The following is a 21693-nucleotide window of genomic DNA, read 5'->3' on the forward strand; positions in this document are numbered from 1 at the left end:
AAGACGTGTTGCAACCTTTTTGACTACTGGGTGTCACGGACTATTTGCCGTTGACTGTATACGGCACATCAAGTGAAAACAATGTGGCAGCCAATGCAGTTGTGATAAGAGCGAATTTGCAACAAACATGTAGGCTTTTGTGCTGGTGTATGTTCTTTGTGAGTGTATCAACATATTTTACGTATTAAATTCCCGCATTCTAATGAGAGCTCGGAGATAAATGAATTTAAATTCGTGCAGCAATCAGCCCTATATTAAGCTAGCTTCGTTTCCCGGTTTACACACTGTTGGTGGTTTGAATCCTGTTGAAGGCAAATGTTTTGTAATGAGCACGAGCATTCGTTTTTATTACATTCAAAATTTTATCATCACCATGATCATCATCTCAGCCATAGGACGTCCACTGCTGAACATAGGCCTCCCCCAATGCTTTCCATGCTGCCCGGTTGGTAGCGGCCTCCGTCCACCATGTGTTCTGTGGTCCAACGCCTTCCTGCTACCTTTATGATGTCGTCGGTCCACCTTGTGGGTGGACAAAATTAATTCAAAATTTAGGTTCTAATAAAGTTTTATTGATGTGTGTATATCATAATTCAAAATTTAGTTTCTAATAAAGTTTTATTGATGTGTGTGCAATGTGCATGTCATTCATAATTGCATATACAGTGTGAGTCACGTTAAAGTGTACATATTATTATGAAAATAGATGAAACAGGACCTATTTTTATCGACAAAAAAGAGGTCAAAAATTTTTTGAGATTTTTTAATTTTTTTATAGAATTTTTTTTCTTCCAATTACTTAATGTAAAGAAAACGTAATAACTTTTAAACCAAGCGGTATATCCTGATAAAGTAAAAACAGTAATAATGCTAAATAACAGGCGATACTAAAAAAATACATAAAATACACAAAAAAGGCCAACAAATAATAAAAAATGATACTTATTGAAAAAAATCTGCTTAATAATTCGTGTTTTTTTGGTTATTTGATTCTCCAAAAAATGCCCCTATAACCGGTGGTTTTTATTACTTTATGTTATTCTCTATCGTATTACCTTCGTAAAACCAAAAATCGCATGTCTCTATCCCTATCACAACGTTTGCAATGATCGTTTGAACTAAGCCTCTCCGGGCGCGCCATTCAACGCTTCGTTAACAACGAAACTGAAAATGGCTCTAGATTTGTAATTTTGATAAAGATAAGTTAGATTTCAAATAAAAACCAAAGATTTCGAAGTAAAATAAGCATTTTAGTTAAAACTAGCGGCCGCCCGCGACTTCGTACGCGTGGATCCCGTTTTACCCCCTTCATCTATCTTACGCGGTTTAGATTTTTTCATACAAATGTTTTTTCCCGCTAACTCCCGTTCCCGTTGGAATTTCGCAATATCCTGTTGTATCTAAGCTTTAAGTTTACTAAGGTACCTGCTTGCCAAATTTCAAGCGTCTAACTTAAGCGGTTTAGATTTTTCATACAAAAGGATTTTCCCGCTAATGCCCGTTCCCGTGGGAATTCCTAAGTATCCTATAACCTGCCCAGGAGTATGAAGAATAATTGTACCAAGTTTCGTTAAAATCCGTCGAGTAGTTTTTGTTTCTATAAGGAACATACAGACAGACAGACAGACAGACAGACAGACAGACAGACAAAAATTTTACTGATTGCATTTTTGACATCAGTATCGATCACTAATCACCCCCTGATAGTTATTTTGAAAATATATTTCATGTACAGAATTGACCTCTCTACAGATTTATTATAAGTATAGATTAAAATTGTCTCTACCTGTAGCGGAGAATAATGTTGTGGCAGGCCTTTGTTCAAACGATCATAGCAAATGTTGTGATAGGGATAGAGACATGCGATTTTTGGTTTTACAAAGATAATACGATAGAGAATAATACAAAGTAATAAAAACCACCTATTATAGGGGCATTTTTTTGAGAAATTTATCAAATAACCAAAAAAAATACGAATTTTTAAGCAGATTTTTTTCAAAAAGTATCATTTTTTATTATTTGTTGGCATTTTCTTGGTATTTTATGTATTTTTTTAGTATCGCCTGTTATTTAGCATTATTAATGTTTTTATTTTATCAGGATATACCTCTTAGTTTAAAAGTTATTACGTTTTCTTTACGAGAAGTAATAGGAAGAAAAAAAATTCTATAAAAAATTAAAAAAAAATCTCAAAAAATTTTTGACCTCTTTTTTGTCGATAAAAATAGGTCTAGTTTCACATATTTTCATATGTACACTTTAACGTGACTCACACTGTATTTCTATGTTACCGATTCAAATGAAAGCCTTAAATAGAGTTAGTCAAAATTCAACCCACGTTCTGCTCATCTCACCGTGTGGGCATTAATATTATCGATTGAATCAATTTACTGGTATATTTTTAAATCCTAATCTTCTTGTGAACATTTCGGACTGGCCATCGACAGGACTGTAGTATTTATGAAAAAAAAAACTTCTTATTCGTTTCCGTGAAAAACTTTTTTCTCTACAACTGCTTGACCTACTTCGTTCGTCATCTTACGTGCCCCATTTGAGTTACTAGCGTGACTGTTTTTGACCTACTGCGTGAGACGGCCGATCTCACTTTGCAGCATTCTAATTATAACTCTTTCAGTAATTTGTGCGAGTTATACCCTTCGTTGTTCAAAGTTACGAGCCTTTAACAACGGCCGACTCTTCAGTCTCGACATGAGGGCTCTGTTTTTGGCAGCGTATAAATAAGCCAAATAAATATACGTAGACATCTGCTAGATACTTATGGTGATAGGTTGATGAGGATTTAAGTTAGGGTTTTCAAATATTGATCTTTCGGTGATATTGGGAAAAATAATTTTTCCTCGATTCTACACACTCGTTTGCATTGGGGTTGTAAGAATTCGGGAATTATTTCTATCTTTATTAGATAGAAACCATTTAGAAGAAATTGCTCAAATCATCTACGTAGACAAATAAAAATAATTGCTCATTTAAACGTAACTCTCAGTTCTCTTATTGTAGTTTTCATTTTCTTTAATATTTAATAGACTGTACCGTAATACAACTTCTTTTAATATTAATAACAGGCACTCTATTACAACTAGATCTTTATTCCCCAAAGTATAAGAAATAGAATATTTAAAGGTGAATAATAAACGGTACCACATAAAATGCTACGCCCGTAGCTCAAAGTTACAAGCCTTCGGGAACAGCTGCCTGACGCGGTAATTGCTTTGTTTTTGGCAAGCGGTAATGTTGCCAAGGCTTCGTTTCTATAACTTCAACGACGATGTAAACATAGGTTGAAATGTTATAGAGCACTGAATAGTAGGTACATTAAAACGGTGTTTCGTAGATACAGAAGTGAATTAAGTTGGTAAAAGGTATTACCTACCTAAATTGTTTAAAAAAAGTTCATGAAAGTATTTTCCTACTGCGCTGATTTCTGTGTCAATCACCAGACTGCTAAAATCAAATTATATCAAGACGGTCCTACTCTATCTACATAATTATGCCCCAATAAATATATAAATATAAATAAATATAAATATCCTTGGACAATTTACACTGCGCTTCTAGTCCCAAACTAAGCAAAGCTTGTACTATGGGTACTAGACAACGGATATAAACATACTTAAATTTTTTTTTTGTAAATACATACATATTATACATAGAAAACACCCAGTCCAATACAAACAAATATGTTCATGCACACAAATGTTTGTACTGTGCGGGAATCGAACCCGCTACCTCCGGAATAGTAGTCCGCTTCGAACCACTACACCAAACGGCCGACATATAACTTTAGTGGGTGGGTCCTGTTCTCTCCAAAGGGTTACAGAGACAGGTAAAAGGTACAGGGTAAGGGGACAGGTAAAACTAATCAAATCCTTTGTATGACTTTTAATGTAATTTAGAATAGAATAACTCCAGTAATAACTGTTATGTCAAATGAGGTTTTATGATATCGTGTTACGACGGCACAGATGTAAGGTGGAGGTGAACGATCTCATTGAAAAAGGTACGAGGCGCTAATAAGCCTAATGCCTTATGTAGACAGTGAGCTAGCTAGTATGTATGGTGTTGAATTTTGTACAAATGTACCTCCGGTTACTGTTATTAACCAATGGCATATTAAAGCGTAATGTTTTGCCATCCTATCCTGTCCTATCCTACTAATATTATAAATGCGAAAGTTTGTATGGATGTCTCGATGTTTGTTACTCTTTCATGCAAAAACTACTGAACGGATATTAATGAAACTTTACAGTATTATTGTTTATAACCCAGAATAACATATAGGCTATAATTTATGACGATCGATTGTGACAAACTAAATTTCACGCGGGTGAAGCCGCGGGCAAAAGCTAGTTTATAATAGTACAAACAACAATACATCAATTTACACACTGTTATCTTTATAGTTGTAAGTAATAATATACTATTTTGGAACAAAAACATACGAGTAAAGTCACAGAATACAATAAAGTTTAATGTGCTATCGACTGTACACAAACGAAGTGCCGGTTAGCCGGTATTCCGTCAAAATTGATAATCTTCACCTGATTTTTTGGTGTTTGCTTTCAATTATTTACAGTAATTACTTCTTTACAGGCCTGGGAGGGGAGGACCGAGACCGGCAACGGGGAGGGGGGTGAGCCCCCCCCACCGGCCCACGCGCCTCTCGACGCGGTTTGGCAGCCTGTTGCGGGTACTAGGTAAGTGGACTTTGCACTGTAATACTATTTTCGGCGACCGGAGATTTTGGGAAACGTACAGTTTCAATTTGATTCAGCATGGATTTTCAGGATAAATTGATAAACCGAGTGTTGGTTTGAAGCGCTGCTAGGGGCCAAAATAGACTAAGGCTAAATTGCACCCACCTAATTTTGACGGTAACTTTAACGATAACCCGTGTTTTTTGTTTGGAGTTTGACAGATTTTTGACTTTTGTCAAAGTTAAAGTAAGATGGTGCAACCCAGCCTAAGACTCCCCGTAGACTTTTTTTGGTCTATAGTTTGGTCGGTGTAATGCTGCATACTTCCATACTGTTCATATAACGATAAAAAATCTGTAGTCTGCCGGCGGAACGCTTAGATAATGTTTTGAAGATGAGTTAACAAAGCAATTCTTGCATTCGTAAAATGTTCCAGTTGTAGATTTATGTAGTTTAGGTGTATGTAAAAATATCTATGAGTGCCTTTACTCGTATATGGCAGACTACTATGAGTAATGGACATAATGATAGTCTGTCAACGTTACATACACATATTGTGATAAAGTTCGCTTCTTTGACTTGTGAAGGTACACGGAAAGTAATAACCATTTCCTTGTTGTTAGTTACACTTTGCCATCATATTTTGAACTTAAACGAAATGGGGTTCAAAACTGAATTTCAATGAAGCATATTTTACCCTATACTGGTTAAAGGGTGAATATACGAGAATAAATTGCTGATGTTAAAAGTATTAACGCTGGCCCTTTTATCTCGAATTGCATATTAGCCTCCGCGGAACGTGCTCTAACGGCCGCGGAAAATGAAATGAGAATTATCTCCTCGACAGAGTAATGGGAAAAACATGCATTGCTATCGCAATTTGCAGTTTTCCCGCGACGCAGTCTTAAGAATGGGAGAATATTACAAGCTTATGCTGAAGTACTTTCGCCATAATAGGTGTTAACACCATTCTCATTTTCGCGGTTATGTTCTTGGCTTGATGAAAGCTGATGAATATCTACAATATTTGTGCCACTGATCGAAATGTCGCGGCGGGGGTATAATAGAAGATCAGGTCAGGTTATTATTTATTATGTATAGACCAGACTGATATAACCATTTGTCTGACTTTTATGTGTTCACGCCTAAACCAAACCCAATATTTATTAATTAAGTATGTATGGGACCACGACCATGGACATAAACAATCTTTTGCCTCAAAAATAATCTAATACTTACCATGGCGCACAGGCAAAAGCTGCTTATCGGATTTTTAAACGTTAATACCATTTTTTAAGAAATGCATGATTTATTACGAACATCTGAGAAATACCCGGCCATGAAAGTATTTCAAACTTAAAGCGTACAGTCCTATCAACTTAAGCTGAGAATTGCATTTGTGTGAGTGATCGCCAAAAGTACAGTTAGTAAAACACATACAAATAAAATTAATGTTTTATTAAAAGGAACTCCATAAAACACTAGCTACCAATTGGGCCGGTATAACGACACTTGACACATCCTTTTAAATAAATAAATAAATAAAAACAGTTCCTCGCTTAGCTTAAGCCAATTTCCAAGGCACGAAGTACCTCGACGCTGATATTCTGCGAGCACCGTTTATAGAGAGGGCGTCCAGCCAGCCTTACAAAATACAACAAAAAGACAAACAAATTTATAAAATTACAAAATAAAAACAGACTAAAAACTTTTCGTTCACACCTTTAAAATACGTATTCAATTAGCATACAATTTCTTTCACTTGCCTACAGGGTTTGGTTGTTCTTGTGTTTGGTACTTGGTTTTCGTACAGGAAATTCACTTACAGTAGGAGCCATTTCACTAATATTTTGAACACAATTACATAAAATTACACGTCTATCTGCTACCAGTACCGGGGGTGAAATGAAGTATGTGAGCGGCAGGGAAGTGACGCGTGGCGGACGCGCCGCACCTCAGGCCGCTTGCTATAAACTAGTATAAACCGGTTTAAACCATGCGCGGGACGCGCCGCGCCTCAAGCCGATTGCCATTCTACACTATCGGTGTGCACTCACACAAATGCAATTCTCAGCTTAAGTTGAGAGGACTGTAATGGGTTCGCTACATAAAAAGTGGTTTTAGTGTTTTTGTGAACATTAAAATACTATTAGGATGGAAAGTTCTTCGGTGTCATACGTCAGCTAATGAGAGTCGATTTGGGCAACGTGAGAGGATCGTGTTACAGCCCTTCGTGGTTCTAATAAAAACTTTTATATCTAATACTTATAAACTAGTGGTCTGACTTTGGAACTGCCAGCAAAAGTTAGTTTGTTGTACTGACAACTGACAGGGGTAATAGTATTAGGATGTGAGTCCAATATTATTATCTATATGACTAACTTTATTATTACTTGATAGTTAATATGATTTACTTACAGCTTTTGGCCGCGGCTTTACCCGCGTGATAGTAGGTTTTTCACTGAAAGACTTTCGCGCGCGTCTCTCCCTTTCTGAAACCGGGATAAAAACTATTTTATGTTTTCCCTTTTATCTCATACTAATACTAAACATGTAATTAAGTTTAGTGGTTAATAGCAATGAAAAAGTGATAGACAAACAGTCACTCTCGCTTTTATACCTATAATATTAGTATGACAGTATGGATCCATCGTGCTTTTACGAAGTCGTCTTTCTAACATGTCACATGTTATTATTAGGATCCCGGCCCAAGTTTCTGTCGGTTAACAGCATTATAATGACAATTTGATAGGTACTTTTCAATAAAGTCAGTTCTTGAAAGAAATTTTCCTAAACTCTACACGAACTAAGTATTTAATGTCAAAATAAACTTTAAAGAGTGAATAGTGATCCCTTTCACACAATACCTACACTTTTATTGGTTTTTGCTTTGACTTTAAATAAAGGAATAACATAACGTAAGCGACTAACGTACTTTTGTTAGTTGTTACTCATCATAGGATTAACGTTATCATCATATTTGTTTTGGGCGAGCTTTTTATTTAATGTGCTTTCGAAAATGGCTCGTAATCATTATAGTCAATAACTTACCATGAATCATTTAAAACATTTGTGATAGCACTGATATTATTTGTGCAGATTTATAGACGAAAAACCGACTCAAAAAATATCGCTAAAAGTAGAAAAATAATAACATTATTTAAATATTTATCCCATGATTAATAAAGTCGGAATCGTTGCCAGTCTGCCAAGTGCCAAGGTTAAGAATCGTATAAAAGCCTCTCGAATCTTAAACTTGTACGAGTATCTAGAATGTACTAAAGATGATTTAATATAGTCATAGTTCTTTAATGCAATATTTGTACTTATCTTCTACTATTTTCTGGGACATAGTATATTATTTAATACATAAAAGCGCTACAATTACAAGAACATTTACGTTGCGTTCGTTCACTTTGCGTTAATTACTGTGAAGGGAAATAAACGGGCCTATTGGGTCGGATTACGGACTGAGGTAATTAAAAATAGCGATAATAGTCGTAAGTTATTACGTGCAATTTGGGTGCTTTTGAGTGTTAATAAAATTAAGATAATTTTTAATATGGTTACCAAGGTGTTGACCACAACAATCGATAAAGAATGCTTAATAGGCAAATAATAATTTACCCATCAAAAACAATACTTGTCAAAAAAACCAAGTCTCGCAACTCAGTTGTTCTACGGTAAAAAGTTGTGAGATCCATATAATACCAAGTCCAGGCCAGGAAATCTTTAACGTTTTACATAAATTATTGACTTGGCCATCGCACTAAATAATTTAATTTACACGTGTTTTCATGCGATGGCCAAGTCAATATATTTATGTAAAACGTCAAAGATTTCCTGGCTTGGACTTGGTATTACATGGATCTCACAACTTTTTACCGTAGAACAACTGAGTTGCGAGACTTGGTTTTTTTGACAAGTATTGTTTTTGATGGGATCTCATTTCTTTTTGTATTTTGTAGACAGCAGTTATGTATCTAGAAAACTGGACCGAAATTGAAAAATTTTACTCGACTTGGCGGTTGCACTACCGTGCCCCCAAATATTTTAGTTTTTCCTTGATTCATACACCAAACACTACTTATATTCCAAATTTGAAGCTTCTAGCAGGCCTGTTCATCTCCGCGAGTTTACATCGAAAACAAAACACGCACGGTTGCCCCCTACAGGAGTACTATTCGACAAGGCCTCACATACGAGCGAACTTTGACTCACGCACGCGTATTCTTGTGTATGATGGAAAAAATAAAGAAAATGGTGTACTAAATACTGTGCAGTATTTAACTGCCTAAATAATAATAAAAACACAGAATGTACTTTTTTAAGTTGCCTGAAGACACTGAGAGGTAAATAAGTAGTTAATATTATTCATGATAATTCATGCTAAATCATGTATTTCCTCCGCCATTTTCTGCAGTTTGGCACCTCACGTCACATCATTTTACCGAAGTCAGCCCTATAGCTTCGGCGCAGTACCGATCACTGACGTTTGTCAACAAAACTTTTGACAAACTTGCTTGACTCTTGAGACAAGCTAAATTACACCATATTGTTAATGACATTGAGCATACATTTTTTTAAATACCTTCGCGAAGTAAAACTTCTGTACGTAGTACTTATTATTATTCTGTGCTTCTAGGTCTGCTAGAAGTGCCTTAGAATTTTGATGATCGGTGAGTCAGTCAGTGAGTCAGTGAGTGACAAAATTAAGTAACTTTGACCCGTTATAATTCTTAAACTACTGGTTCAAATTGAATGAAATTTTAAATATACCGTGTCTTTACAATGCCTGCATAGCTAATGAAAATTCAGCCTTCTAGTTTTATCCACAACGAAGTTACAGGCGGTCGAAAATGGCCTGAATTGCTTCGAGAAAAGGATGGTACGGCCGTGCCGCTTTTTTGCTCGACTTGGTGGGGGCACTGCCGTGCCCCCAGATTATGAGAGAGCTAGTTAATTTATAGAAGGAAAGGTGTGCTAAAATAGTAATTAATAACTTTAACTCATAGAAGTTTAAGTCAGATACTAAAACACTCAGCCCCTTGTTTTAAAGTGATGAACAGTATTTTAAAGTGACGTTTAAAATGGAAACATCACTTTAAAACAGTGTTTAACAACTGTGTAACTTTTATTAGTAAGATGGTCTTTTATGACTACGAATAATCGAGATCACGGTGCGTCGTCGTATGGCAGAAAAAAATAATTCAATTTTTCTAAAAATATAATTCAGTTACTGTTTTAGATGCCTAAAATGACAGCATTAATATACACCTACATTTAGATTAACTAGACCAAATGCGAGTATTTGTTAGCTTTTACAATACACGCTACGTTAGATCATTCGTTATTATTACACGATAATTCAATTACATAACTCATTTTCGTTGATTGTCTGTTACGTTTAAATACTGTTTTTCATAAATCAAAAGCAATTAGTTAGTTATTCAGTGCGTGTGTTCACGCCCTTGGTATTTTGACCCAGTTTGCGCACGTGTATATGCGTGTTTGTCTACAAGTTGTGGAATGAGTGGAGCTACTAATTTGAGTTAGCTGTTGAACTAATTATTTACATTTGATTGGGTCAAGTTTGTAAACTTCCGTAATTGTTAAAAAGGGTAAGGGCGTGGAAGCTATTTATACCTATGTTGTAACAAAATAAAGTTTTTCTTTTTCTGTTTTTAGATTAAAAACAAAAAATCAAAGGTCATGTACAAACAATGTATGTATTGTTTCATCAAAATCCTTTCCGTAGTTTTTTCGAGAAATAGTATCAAAAAAACCATAAAGCTTTGAGTATTTCTATACAATCGTAGACTATATTCGTAGTGCGCGGGCGTAGATTCGTAGCTTACATTGCGCTACGAGCTACGGTAAAAGACTACGTTAGTTATCTCTACATAGTTAATAGGTAGGTATAAATTGTTCAGGATTCTCTTAAGTATCTCCTTACGGTACTTAGTAGTAATATTGTTTTCCTAATGAGGCTTTCGTTTTAATCACCATTAAGACCCAAATAATAATACTTACTGAAAATGTTTTATAGAGTTCCCTAAATGATAATTTAGGTATTTTTCCAAAAGATTTCCTTTTTTAGATTGTAAGGTTTTCTTTCAAATTAACCAATTAAATCCTTAGCTTTAGAGCACCATTTAACTACAATATAATATAATCTATGGTTGTTAAAACAAACATTTATCTAGACAAACGTTTGTTCGTAGACAAGATAGCGCATATAAATCTTTTCAGCGTCGTTTAGGTTAAATCCAGTATAATAATGAAAGGCTTTAAATATTTGGTATCAACCCGCCCTCGCTTGGCGCTCTGCCAGCGAGTCGTTACAATCAACATTTCGTTCATTATTGCCACTTACCTACTTACCAACATTGTCCTATGTTTTGGGACATGTAACGGTTGTGCACAAATGGATAAACAGTATCTTGGCATTTTGTGAGGAGGTACAATCGATTGGAAGAAGACACTTGACGTACCGACGAGGTTAAAATGCTTTTTATATTGTTAGGCACTGTTGCTTGATGTCTCAAGTTGACTTTCTTATCCAAAGGCTTTATCCTGACTGACTGATGGATTAACGCACAGCTTAAACCGCTAAATATGAAGGGAAAAACAAATTAGTTGCAAGAATTGTGATTTTGTCAAATTTTTGTTATAATAATGAAACAAAATAGCTACAGTAATTTTGGTAATGAGAATTCCGAATGCATTACTGTGACGGATTCCACAAAATCCGATTTTTTACATTATTTTCAAGCAAAAATGTAATGACACAAAATGCAAATGCAAACAGCAATTAGTATACGTGCGTCATGCAAAAGCACAAATGCCTGCATCAACTCATGTTAATTCTGTTAGGGCTTTTAGCTGGAAGCTTGGTAATCCGGCTCGTCCTATTTTAACGCAGAGAAAGCTCGCAGAAAAAGCTCGCAGAAAAAGCTCGCAGATGCCTCCCATCTCTCGAGGACAGAGCTGAAGCGAAATTAAATATTCTTAACACAAAAACCTTGGTGAAATGCGTTCTTTTATCCAAGTGCTTCAGTGTTGTAAAAGTCTTGAGACATTTTTATCTAGTTTTTACATTAGACTTCTGTATTGAATTAAGTGGGCTATTTTGGAACTTACATTAAAACTTTTCTCGTTACGGAAAATTTGTAGACAATAAAATAGATCTGTAGATCTAGCTAGACTTTTGAGTAATTAGTAAGAACATTGATTCAAAAATACGGCTTCCAATCACGAAAAGTTTAGAGGTGACTAACACATTGATACTCGTACATAAAAAGGGGAAAGAAGTAGGAATCAAAGCGTTTGTGTGAGCATCAAGGAAACAGATTAAGTTGTCCTATCAAGCAAATGCACGATAGGCTGGTTGAACAGTACCTACCTGTAATATGTTTTTGGAGTTAAAAGTTAATTTCATTTTATGACATTAACTTAATAAAATTAATTTAAAGAATACAATTTTCCGCGTTTAAGTTCTTCTCCTATGAAGTATGAACACATTTATACAATTTTAATTTCTTTATTTTATGTAAGTAGTCATAAGTATATTAAACTTCATGTAGAATTTTGAATCAGCTTAGTATATTAAACTTCATGTAGCATTTTGAATCAGCTTAGTGTTTGCCGTGTCTCTAGGGGCGATTGCAGCGCCAGTGGAGGGGCTTGGAGTGTCCTCTCTACTCGTGGAGTGCCCTCATTGACGTTACAGGGCCCTCCTCTGTGAACTTTAACATGCATCATCCACTAGTGATGGACCGAAATAATACTAAGAGTTTTTGAGTATTTAGATAGTATTAGTTTAGTACTAGCATTTTCCCGCCGCTTCGCCTGCATGAATATCGGCAAGTCACAGTCAATTTTTTTTTTAAATTTTTTACAGAATTTTTTTCTTCCAATTACTTATTGTAAAGAAAACGTAATAACTTTTAAACTAAGAGGTATATCCTGATAAAATAAAAACAGTAATAATGCTAAATAACAGACGATACTAAAAAAATACATAAAATACACTGAAAATGCCAACAAATAATAAAAAAATGATACTTTTTGTAAAAAATCTGCTTTTTAATTCGTGTTTTTTTGGTTATTTGTTAAATTTCTCCAAAAAATAATGTCCCTATAACAGGTAGTTTTTATTACTTTGTATTATTCTCTATCGTATTACCTTTGTAAAACCAAAAATCGCATGTCTCTATCCCTATCATAACATTTGCTATGATCGTTTGAACAAAGGCCTGCCACAACATTATTCTCCGCTACAGGTAGGGACAATTTTTATTTAACTAAAATGCTTATTTTACTTCGAAATCTTTTGTTTTTATTTGAAATCTAACTTGTCTTTATCAAAATCTATACTTATAATAAATCTGTAGAGAGGTCAATTCTGTACATGAAATATATTTTCAAAATAACTATCAGGGGGTGATTAGTGATCGATACTGATGCCAAAAATGCAATCAGTAAAATTTTTGTCTGTCTGTCTGTCTGTCTGTCTGTCTGTCTGTCTGTGTGTCTGTCTGTCTGTCTGTATGTTCCTTATAGAAACAAAAACTACTAGACGGATTTTAACGAAACTTGGTACAATTATTCTTCATACTCCTGGGCAGGTTATAGTATACTTAGGAATTCCCACGGGAACAGGAATTAGCGGGAAAATCCTTTTGTATGAAAAATCTAAACCGCTTTAGACGCTTGAAATTTGGCATGTAGGTACCTTAGTAAACTTAAAGCTTAGTTACAATAAGTAATTCTCGAAATTCCCACGGTAACGGGAATTAGCGGGAAAACCCTTTGTATGAAAAATCTAAACCGCTTAAGTTAGACGCTTGAAATTTGGCATGCAGCAGGTACCTTAGCAAACTTAAAGCTTAGTTACAACAGGATATTGCAAAATTCCCACGGGAACGGGAGTTAGCGGGAAAAAACATTTGTAGGAAAAAATCTAAACCGCGTAAGATAGATGATGGGGGTAAAACGGCATCCACGCGTACGAAGTCGCGGGCGGCTAGTTACAAATATAGAGCCATTTTTAGTTTCGTTGTTAACGAAGCGTTGAATAGCGCGCCCGGAGAGGCTTAGTTCAAACGATCATTGCAAACGTTGTGATAGGGATAGAGACATGCGATTTTTGGTTTTACAAAGGTAATACGATAGAGAATAATACAAAGTAATAAAAACTACCTGTTATAGGGGCATTTTTTGGAGAAATTTATCAAATAACAAAAAAAAAACACGAATTTAAAAGCAGATTTTTGTCAAAAAATATCATTTTTTATTATTTGTTGGCATTTTCAGGGTATTTTGTGTATTTTTTTTAGTATCGTTTATCATTTAGCATTATTACTGTTTTTATTTTATCAGGATATACCTCTTAGTTTAAAAGTTACTACGTTTTCTTTACAATAAGTAATTGGAAGAAAAACAATTATAAACTAACATTGTTGTAAATTAGGTTAGATTGTAATTTAACTACGTCAGATTATAATCTGACGGAATTCACAATTTTACGGTGACATATACTTATTACGAGTAATACGGATTTAGTACTACTGTGTTTTCGTAGTTACCCGACTGCGCCAGAAGGAGGGTTATTTGTTATCTTTGTTTTGTGGTTACATAATGTATTTCCAGTTTGTTAATCTTTATCCTTAGCATTGTTATTTATCACGACATTATTTACCTCTTATATTTACCTATCTAATTAAAATCCTTATAAACTTTATACAAACTATAATTAAGTTAAATTATCGTTAATATACTTTCCTCTGTTAGTAACAAAGGAATTGTTTACAGAACAATCTTCCCGAAATTTATCAATTGTTTGTGCTCGAGTGCTGTAAGTATTTCGAGTAGGTATCGACTAACTATTCGATTACGTTCCGAGTTTCTCGAGAGCCCATCACTAACTCGCGAAGAGGAAAAAGCTTGTAAAAAGAAACACGCGCTCGTGTTATTCACACATTTGTGCGTGCACTGATACAGAGGTATTATCTTATAGTTACGATATTGTACCTATATGAGTTTTTAATCAAACCGCAAATCGCGGTGAAAACCCTTTCATCAGTGCAAATATAAAACTTCATTTGTGTATGTGGGTATGTAAAGTTGCACAGCTAAGAATTCTTGTTATATACTGACTCTTATCCGCTTGAAATAAAGCTCAACCTTTTTATGTAAATAACAATATTCAAGTCTACCACACAGTCCAATAGCTATTGTAGAGTGTCTAGATACGTTAAGTATTTTATTAATGTGTATCTACCCAAGTATTATAAGAGTGAATATTGGTCTGTCATTATGACATTATCTAATAACAAATAGGTGTTATTTTTTTTCAGTGTCAGAACCTTCCTTAGGTTAAACGTCAACCAATCGGGAAAAAAGACTGAGTTTCACCTTTTATTATAGAAAACTAGCTTTTGCCCGCGGCTTCACCCGCGTGAAATTGAGTGTCACAGATCGGCATAAATTATAGCCTATATGATAATCTGGGTTACAAACAATAATACTGTAAGGTTTCAACAAAATCCGTTCAGTAGTTTTTACGTGAAAGAGTAACAAACATCCAGACATCCAGACATCCTGACATCCAAACTTTCGCATTTATAATATTAGTAGGACAAAAGAAGGTATAAAAGCTTAACTGATTCATTGAAAACTTATCTATGTATTTTCTACTATTTATTTCGCTAGTACGCTTTGGTTACGAAAAGGGTTAAAACAAATTCTGTGAAGATTTCAGCAACGTTGATAGAGATCTTACAAGAAAATTAACATCAAATAGAGTTGATAAAAACATAAAAAACCTCATTGTGAAAAAGAAAACGGATTGTTATTTTTAAGCTCGTAAGTTGGAATGGAATATGCCAGTGAATTGAACGTTCACTGAATAAACAATTTACTTTAAAACTCCTGGGTACCTTTCGTTCAAGGTCGATAGAAAATGCAAGGACGGAGCTTGTAGTCCATTATTTTAGATTTATTAGATAAAACATTAATTTATAGAAATAAATGGTAGTAACACAAAATTAATGCTTTGTCGATGTGTAATCAAACAAGCGATAAATTACATCGACCTTTGCCTTGGACAGGTTATTTATTATTAAAATACTAAGAGACATGAAATCAAAACACATTTGATATTTTATGAAAAACTATAGTTAAATATCGAGAAAACGTATTTATTTTAATCAACCGGCCAAAAGCCTCCCCAATTCTCTCAAAATAACCCATTTGAGAGACCCAGGCAGGAGTGAGAATGTACGAGTACATTCAAATATTTTAAAATAAAATGATTATAGAACAGTCCCAGATCCCAGTTACTGGCTGTTCTTACATTAAATATAACATAACATAAATTAATACATGTGGATTTGAAACCTTTGACCACAAATATTTTTTTGAATCACAGACTTGGGTTCTTCTAAAGCTTTTTTTGCTGAGAAATACTTCATATTATTGTGGGCTCTACCATATAAACTTAAATAAATACAATAACACGATACCACAAAATAACGATACTTAGCACCTTAGCAGGCGTTACTTGTAACCTACTGGTCATTTTTGAACTATTTTGCAATGAATAGTAACAAGAATCGATCCCTCTATAGTTCACAATGTAAAACTGTTTTTCCTGTGGAAAATACCTTCGACATTTCAGGGAATTAATTTGTAAACCAAAATAACTGAGAATTCATGACCTCGGGGCAGCTGCTCGAACCACTCAGGGGTGAGGCGATTCGCAGATTGAAAGCTTAACTGGTCAAGCGTAAAATTCCCTAGGTAAGGTACAGTCAACAAAACAGTATTGGAAAATAGTACCTATTACGACTAAATAAGATGCTACCGTGTTCACCTTGATGTACTTGAAATACAATCTAGATTCTAGACTATACTCCTGATACGAACCAATAAATAAGGTAGAGGCTAATGTAGCTTAATTAGGGACGTGCCTTTTTGTGTTCAGTCAATTAGGAGATTAAAAAGCTTTCTTAAAACTGAATCAGAGTTAGAGTACCTAGTTGTGATAAAATAAAATGAGAACATGACCATCTGTGAAAAAAGAAAAGTCATAAGAATCCTATAAGATCACTTACGTTATTTTATATTATTAGCTATAGGCAGTTGTTTGAGAAACTCGATGGGTATACTGGAGATAAAGATGTAGTTTGTCGACTTATACTTTTAAAATAAAGTGTGGGATATCCAAATAGCTGATATAAAGACCTAAATGAAAAAACTAATTGACTGATGTAATTGTTGATACTTATGAATATAAAATGAATAATACACAAGCAGTAGGATATGATTCAGTGTGCACAAAAATAATTAAATCATGTGTAAATCAGGTGGTGGATGTTGTTACATTCTTAGTAAATTTATCACTGGAGTCAGGTACATTTCCGGAAAAACTAAAATTGTCAAAAATAATACCCTTATTTAAGAAAGGAAATAAGGTTGATATTTCTAACTACAGACCTATTACATTGATCTCTGTGTTCTCAAAAATTTTTGAAAAGATTATGCATGGTCACATCTCATCTTTCTTCAATACTTTCAGGGTCATAAATAGTAACCAATATGGTTTTCAAAAGCAAAAATCCACAACTCAGGCAACTTACCAATTAGTTGATGACGTTCTAAGAAATGTAAATAGCGGTAAGTTTACGTCAGTATTACTTCTAGATTTATCAAAGGCTTTTGACCTGGTCTCACATGACAAACTTTTGAAAAAATTAGAAACTAATGGAATCAGAGGTCCAGCCTTAGAATGGTTAAAATCATACCTAAAAAATCGACAACAGTGCGTGGAAATAAAACAGGTCGATGAAAAACTTAATGTACAATCATACAACTCCAACTATAAAACAAATGGCGCTGGAGTTCCACAAGGAAGCGTTCTTGGACCACTCCTATTTCTATTGTACATAAACGACCTTCCAAACGTGATAAACCATAAAATGATATTATTTGCTGATGATGTTTCAGTGATAATAACAACTGACAAATGCCATACTTTAGAAAAACACAAAAAAGATATCACTGAAACTCTGACATTAATAGCGAAGTGGTTATCTAAAAACGATTTAAAACTAAATTTAAATAAAACAAAATTAATGAATTTTAATAATTTCAAGAATAATTCAGTTGACATAACCTTTAATAATCAAATAATTAAACATGACATAAATATGACTTTCTTAGGAATCATAATTGAACCATGCCTTAACTGGAAAGGGCAAATTGAAAAAGTTTGCAATAGAGTTAATGGGTTTGCATTCGCACTATACAAACTTAGCAAAATTGCTAATAAAGCTACAGCGGTGACAGCTTACTTTGCCTATGTAGAATCACTACTGAGGTATGGGCTCTTGATCTGGGGAAATGGAACAGATATACAAAAGGTTTTTATATCGCAAAAACGTTGCATACGTGCTATATGTGATATTGCACCGGACGTCTCCTGTAAACCTTACTTTAAGAAATTAAATATATTACCGCTTCCATGTTTATATATAATGGAGATAGCAACATTTGTTAAACAAAATTATCATAAGTTTACAAAAGCCAAAGATGTAACAAAGAGAAGTGTACGATTCCCTAATAAGTTATTATTGGAAACCCTTCCAAAAACAACTCGCTTTCTTTCAAATGCACCAACAATGACTATTAAAATTTTTAATAAGATACCGGACGAAATTAAACAATTGCCTTATAATAATTTCAAAGCAACTATTAGAAAATGGCTTTTGGTGAATGCTTTTTACACTATTGACGAATTTATGAAGTATAACAAATGAGTGCACTGCTTGATAGGACACAGATTGACTGACTTTGAATTTATGTACCTATTATAGTATAAGTGACGACCATCTGGGATTTAATCATTGTGTTCTGTTTTATTATAATTTATCTTGAATGCTGACATTAATTATGAATGAAACAATTAATTGAAATGTAATTTAATTTAATGTAATTTATTAAAAACTGGTATTATCAATATTTGCATGCTATGACTTATGGCTGAACAGGCACTGACACTTCGAAACATGAAAATGTAAAAGACCCATTGTAACCCTTTTTTATGCAAATAAATAAATTTGAATTTGAATTTGTTTGTATCTATGCATCTTAACATATTATCCTCAGATCCTGGTATGATGAGTGTGTGAAGTAGACAAATAAGTAAAAATCATACTTAACCTTCACTGCTTGGATTCATTGGAGGCTAACCTGTAGTTCCTTGCTATACAGGAGTTGTCGTGGTGGGAAAGTGTGGTGGGATAAATCCCGTAAGTGGAAATCATTTTCTGTGCACACCCGTAGAGACGAACAAATTAGAATAACATCCTCAGACTAATTTGGTTACGAAGACCGAACAAGTTGAGCGGTGCAGTCATGTAGAACTAACTTAGCCTAATTTGTTTACTTGACTAGCTATTCAAGTTCTTAGTGCTGACAGTGTGGCTTGGTGGTTGCGAAAGTTGCGAATCGGACGTGATTGCCAGTGTAGATTCAAATACCGCCAGGGGCAAATATTAGCGTGTGTATTTTTACTACTGTGTACGTTTACTTTATGTAGAGTTTATTATGTATATTTATTTAAGTAAGTTATTGCATTATCTTTTTGCCTGGGCCACTAATTGGTGCGATAAACATTATGTTGCTTTGATGGAAGTGTGTCATTTCACTCAGATAATAAATGTCTCTCAAAGCTTACTATTATAGTAATCCTACAAGAGAGAATTTGAATTGATATAGCTCTGATTCTGTCTAGTCGAATATTTAGGTATAAAATTTCAAAGCTAAAATGGTCGTCTGACAGATTTTCTACGCCGAGTATTCAGCAGTAGGTTCTTATATTATTTTTGTTTTCGTAATAAATAATAAATGCCCTACTTAACTACAGATACGAATTTCTTCAAAAAGCGCCTGCGTATTATACTTATCGTAATGGAAAAATCTCCGGGGAATAAGCAAACATTTTTTTATGAAAATACCTTTGGCGCGCCCATCAATCGCTGTTACGCGGCTAAGTTTGCTCACTCGCTATAAGTAATCTAAACTACACTTGGTTTAATTTTAAAAGCTAATACAATTTTGTAATTTGTTAGAGAGTAATTTTATCTTTTATAACCCTTTTTATGTAGGGTAGATACAGCTACCATTACCATATTATTATTATATTGATCATCAGCACTTTAATTTAGTATTTTTTGGAAGAGGGTTCAAAATAATCGCTCACTATGTTTTGTGAATATCTAGAGTTACTAACATTATTTTGAGAAAAATCCTTGCCCAAATTCCTCTTATTTTAAGACTATTTTCCAAATAATTTTTTTTTTCAAACCATCGCCATTTAGAAATCTTATTTCGAGATTTCATCTCACGGTAATAAAATCTCAAAATCATTTTAGTACTTAAATTTATTATTTACTCATTAAAAGTTAACTTCGCACATGATCATAATTGTTATAACTTTGCACACCGAACCATCAATCGCTATGTTAATAGGCGGCCAAGTTTGCTCGCTCGCAATAATCCGGGCGCGTGAGCTACGCAATTTCTCGTCAAGCCGACATGAGCGCACCTCCATCAAGAAGTTCAACATTCCTAGACTTTAATTAAATTCCGGGGAACTACCAGAATCTTTTCAATTCCAACCAACCGCGTAGAGTTGAAACTTTCCGCGGACCGGCTGTTCGTAAGTTGTCAAATATAAGTTAGCAACAATAGTTTTTATTTGTGACGCTTCTGTTATCAGCTTATTCTATGTTACGTAACAGTGAATATTGCTTCATTACATTTGGTAAGCACAAAGGGTTTTATGCGATATTTCCAGGATTCTAGTAATAGGGTTAAACCGGGCCCGTATTATGTTGCCTGCTTGCAGGAAGCCCTTTTCTTTAAAAACGTTTTTAGTAGGCAGTTTTCCTTTCGTGTCCGCATGTAATTTGGTTGTATCTTATATTGGTATTGTTATTTTGTCTGTAGTTCTTTTTGGGCTGACAAAGGTGGCTGAGTTTCTTCCGCCACTTCTTTTCAGCGCTAGTCCATAATGTTGTCCTGAAGTGGTGGTAGGGCAAGCTATAGGTATTTGGAACGTGTAAAAGTGCCCTGGGAAAGGCCTAAGTACTGAAATTGTCCAATACTTTTTAATGTTAGTCCAGTCATTATAGTAAGTTCACCTCGGAATTCGAGATACCCAGCTGTAAGTCTGTAAATACGTGTATATTGACACCCTAAAAGTTGTCTCAAAACCTACATAATATGGTAGGGTGTAAGCAACTATTAAATTTCAAGGTCAACGGTCACAAAAATTGGTTTTTTGAGCTTTTTTTAGAAATATCTCATTTCCTATGGGTTTTTTGCTATTTGTATTTATTATCAATATTGTAGAATACTAAATTCTCTACAAATTTTGTTTAAAAATTTTTTTTATACGGTGAACCGTTTTCGAGATAGAGGGCGGAGAGCGCGCGGTCACTGCATCACTTCAGGTCAACTTAAGCGGTTTAGATTTTTCATACAAAAGGATTTTCCCGCTAATTCCCGTGGGAATTTCGGGAATTCCTTGTTGTAACTAAGCTTTAAGTTTACTAAGGCTAAATTTCAAGCGTCTAACTTCCGTTAAGCGTTTAGATTTTTCATACAAAAGGATTTTCCCGCTAATTCCTGTTCCCGTGGGAATTCCTAAGTATACTATAACCTGCCCAGGAGTATGAAGAATAATTGTACCAAGTTTCGTTAAAATCCGTTGAGTAGTTTTTGTTTCTATAAGGAACATACAGACGGACAGACAGACAGACAAAAATTTTACTGATTGCATTTTTGGCATCAGTATCGATCACTAATCACCCCCTGATAGTTATTTTGAAAATATATTTCATGTACAGAATTGACCTCTCTACAGATTTATTATAAGTACTAGCGGCCGCCCTCTATCTCGAAAACG

At 34.5% G+C, this 21693-nt stretch overlaps 1 protein-coding gene across 1 annotated transcript in view; it reads left to right on the top strand.

The window, feature by feature from the left end:
* Positions 1-21693, top strand: part of LOC135074831 (uncharacterized) — an 83932-nt gene that overhangs the window by 11416 nt on the left and 50823 nt on the right. Inside the window, exon 2 of the mRNA XM_063969213.1 lies at positions 4612-4715. Within this exon, the coding sequence (XP_063825283.1) occupies positions 4612-4715 (104 nt within the window). The remainder of the gene's footprint in view (positions 1-4611; positions 4716-21693) is intronic.

Source organism: Ostrinia nubilalis, chromosome 9 (assembly GCF_963855985.1).
Source record: "Ostrinia nubilalis chromosome 9, ilOstNubi1.1, whole genome shotgun sequence".
NCBI classification, from domain to species: domain Eukaryota; kingdom Metazoa; phylum Arthropoda; class Insecta; order Lepidoptera; family Crambidae; genus Ostrinia; species Ostrinia nubilalis.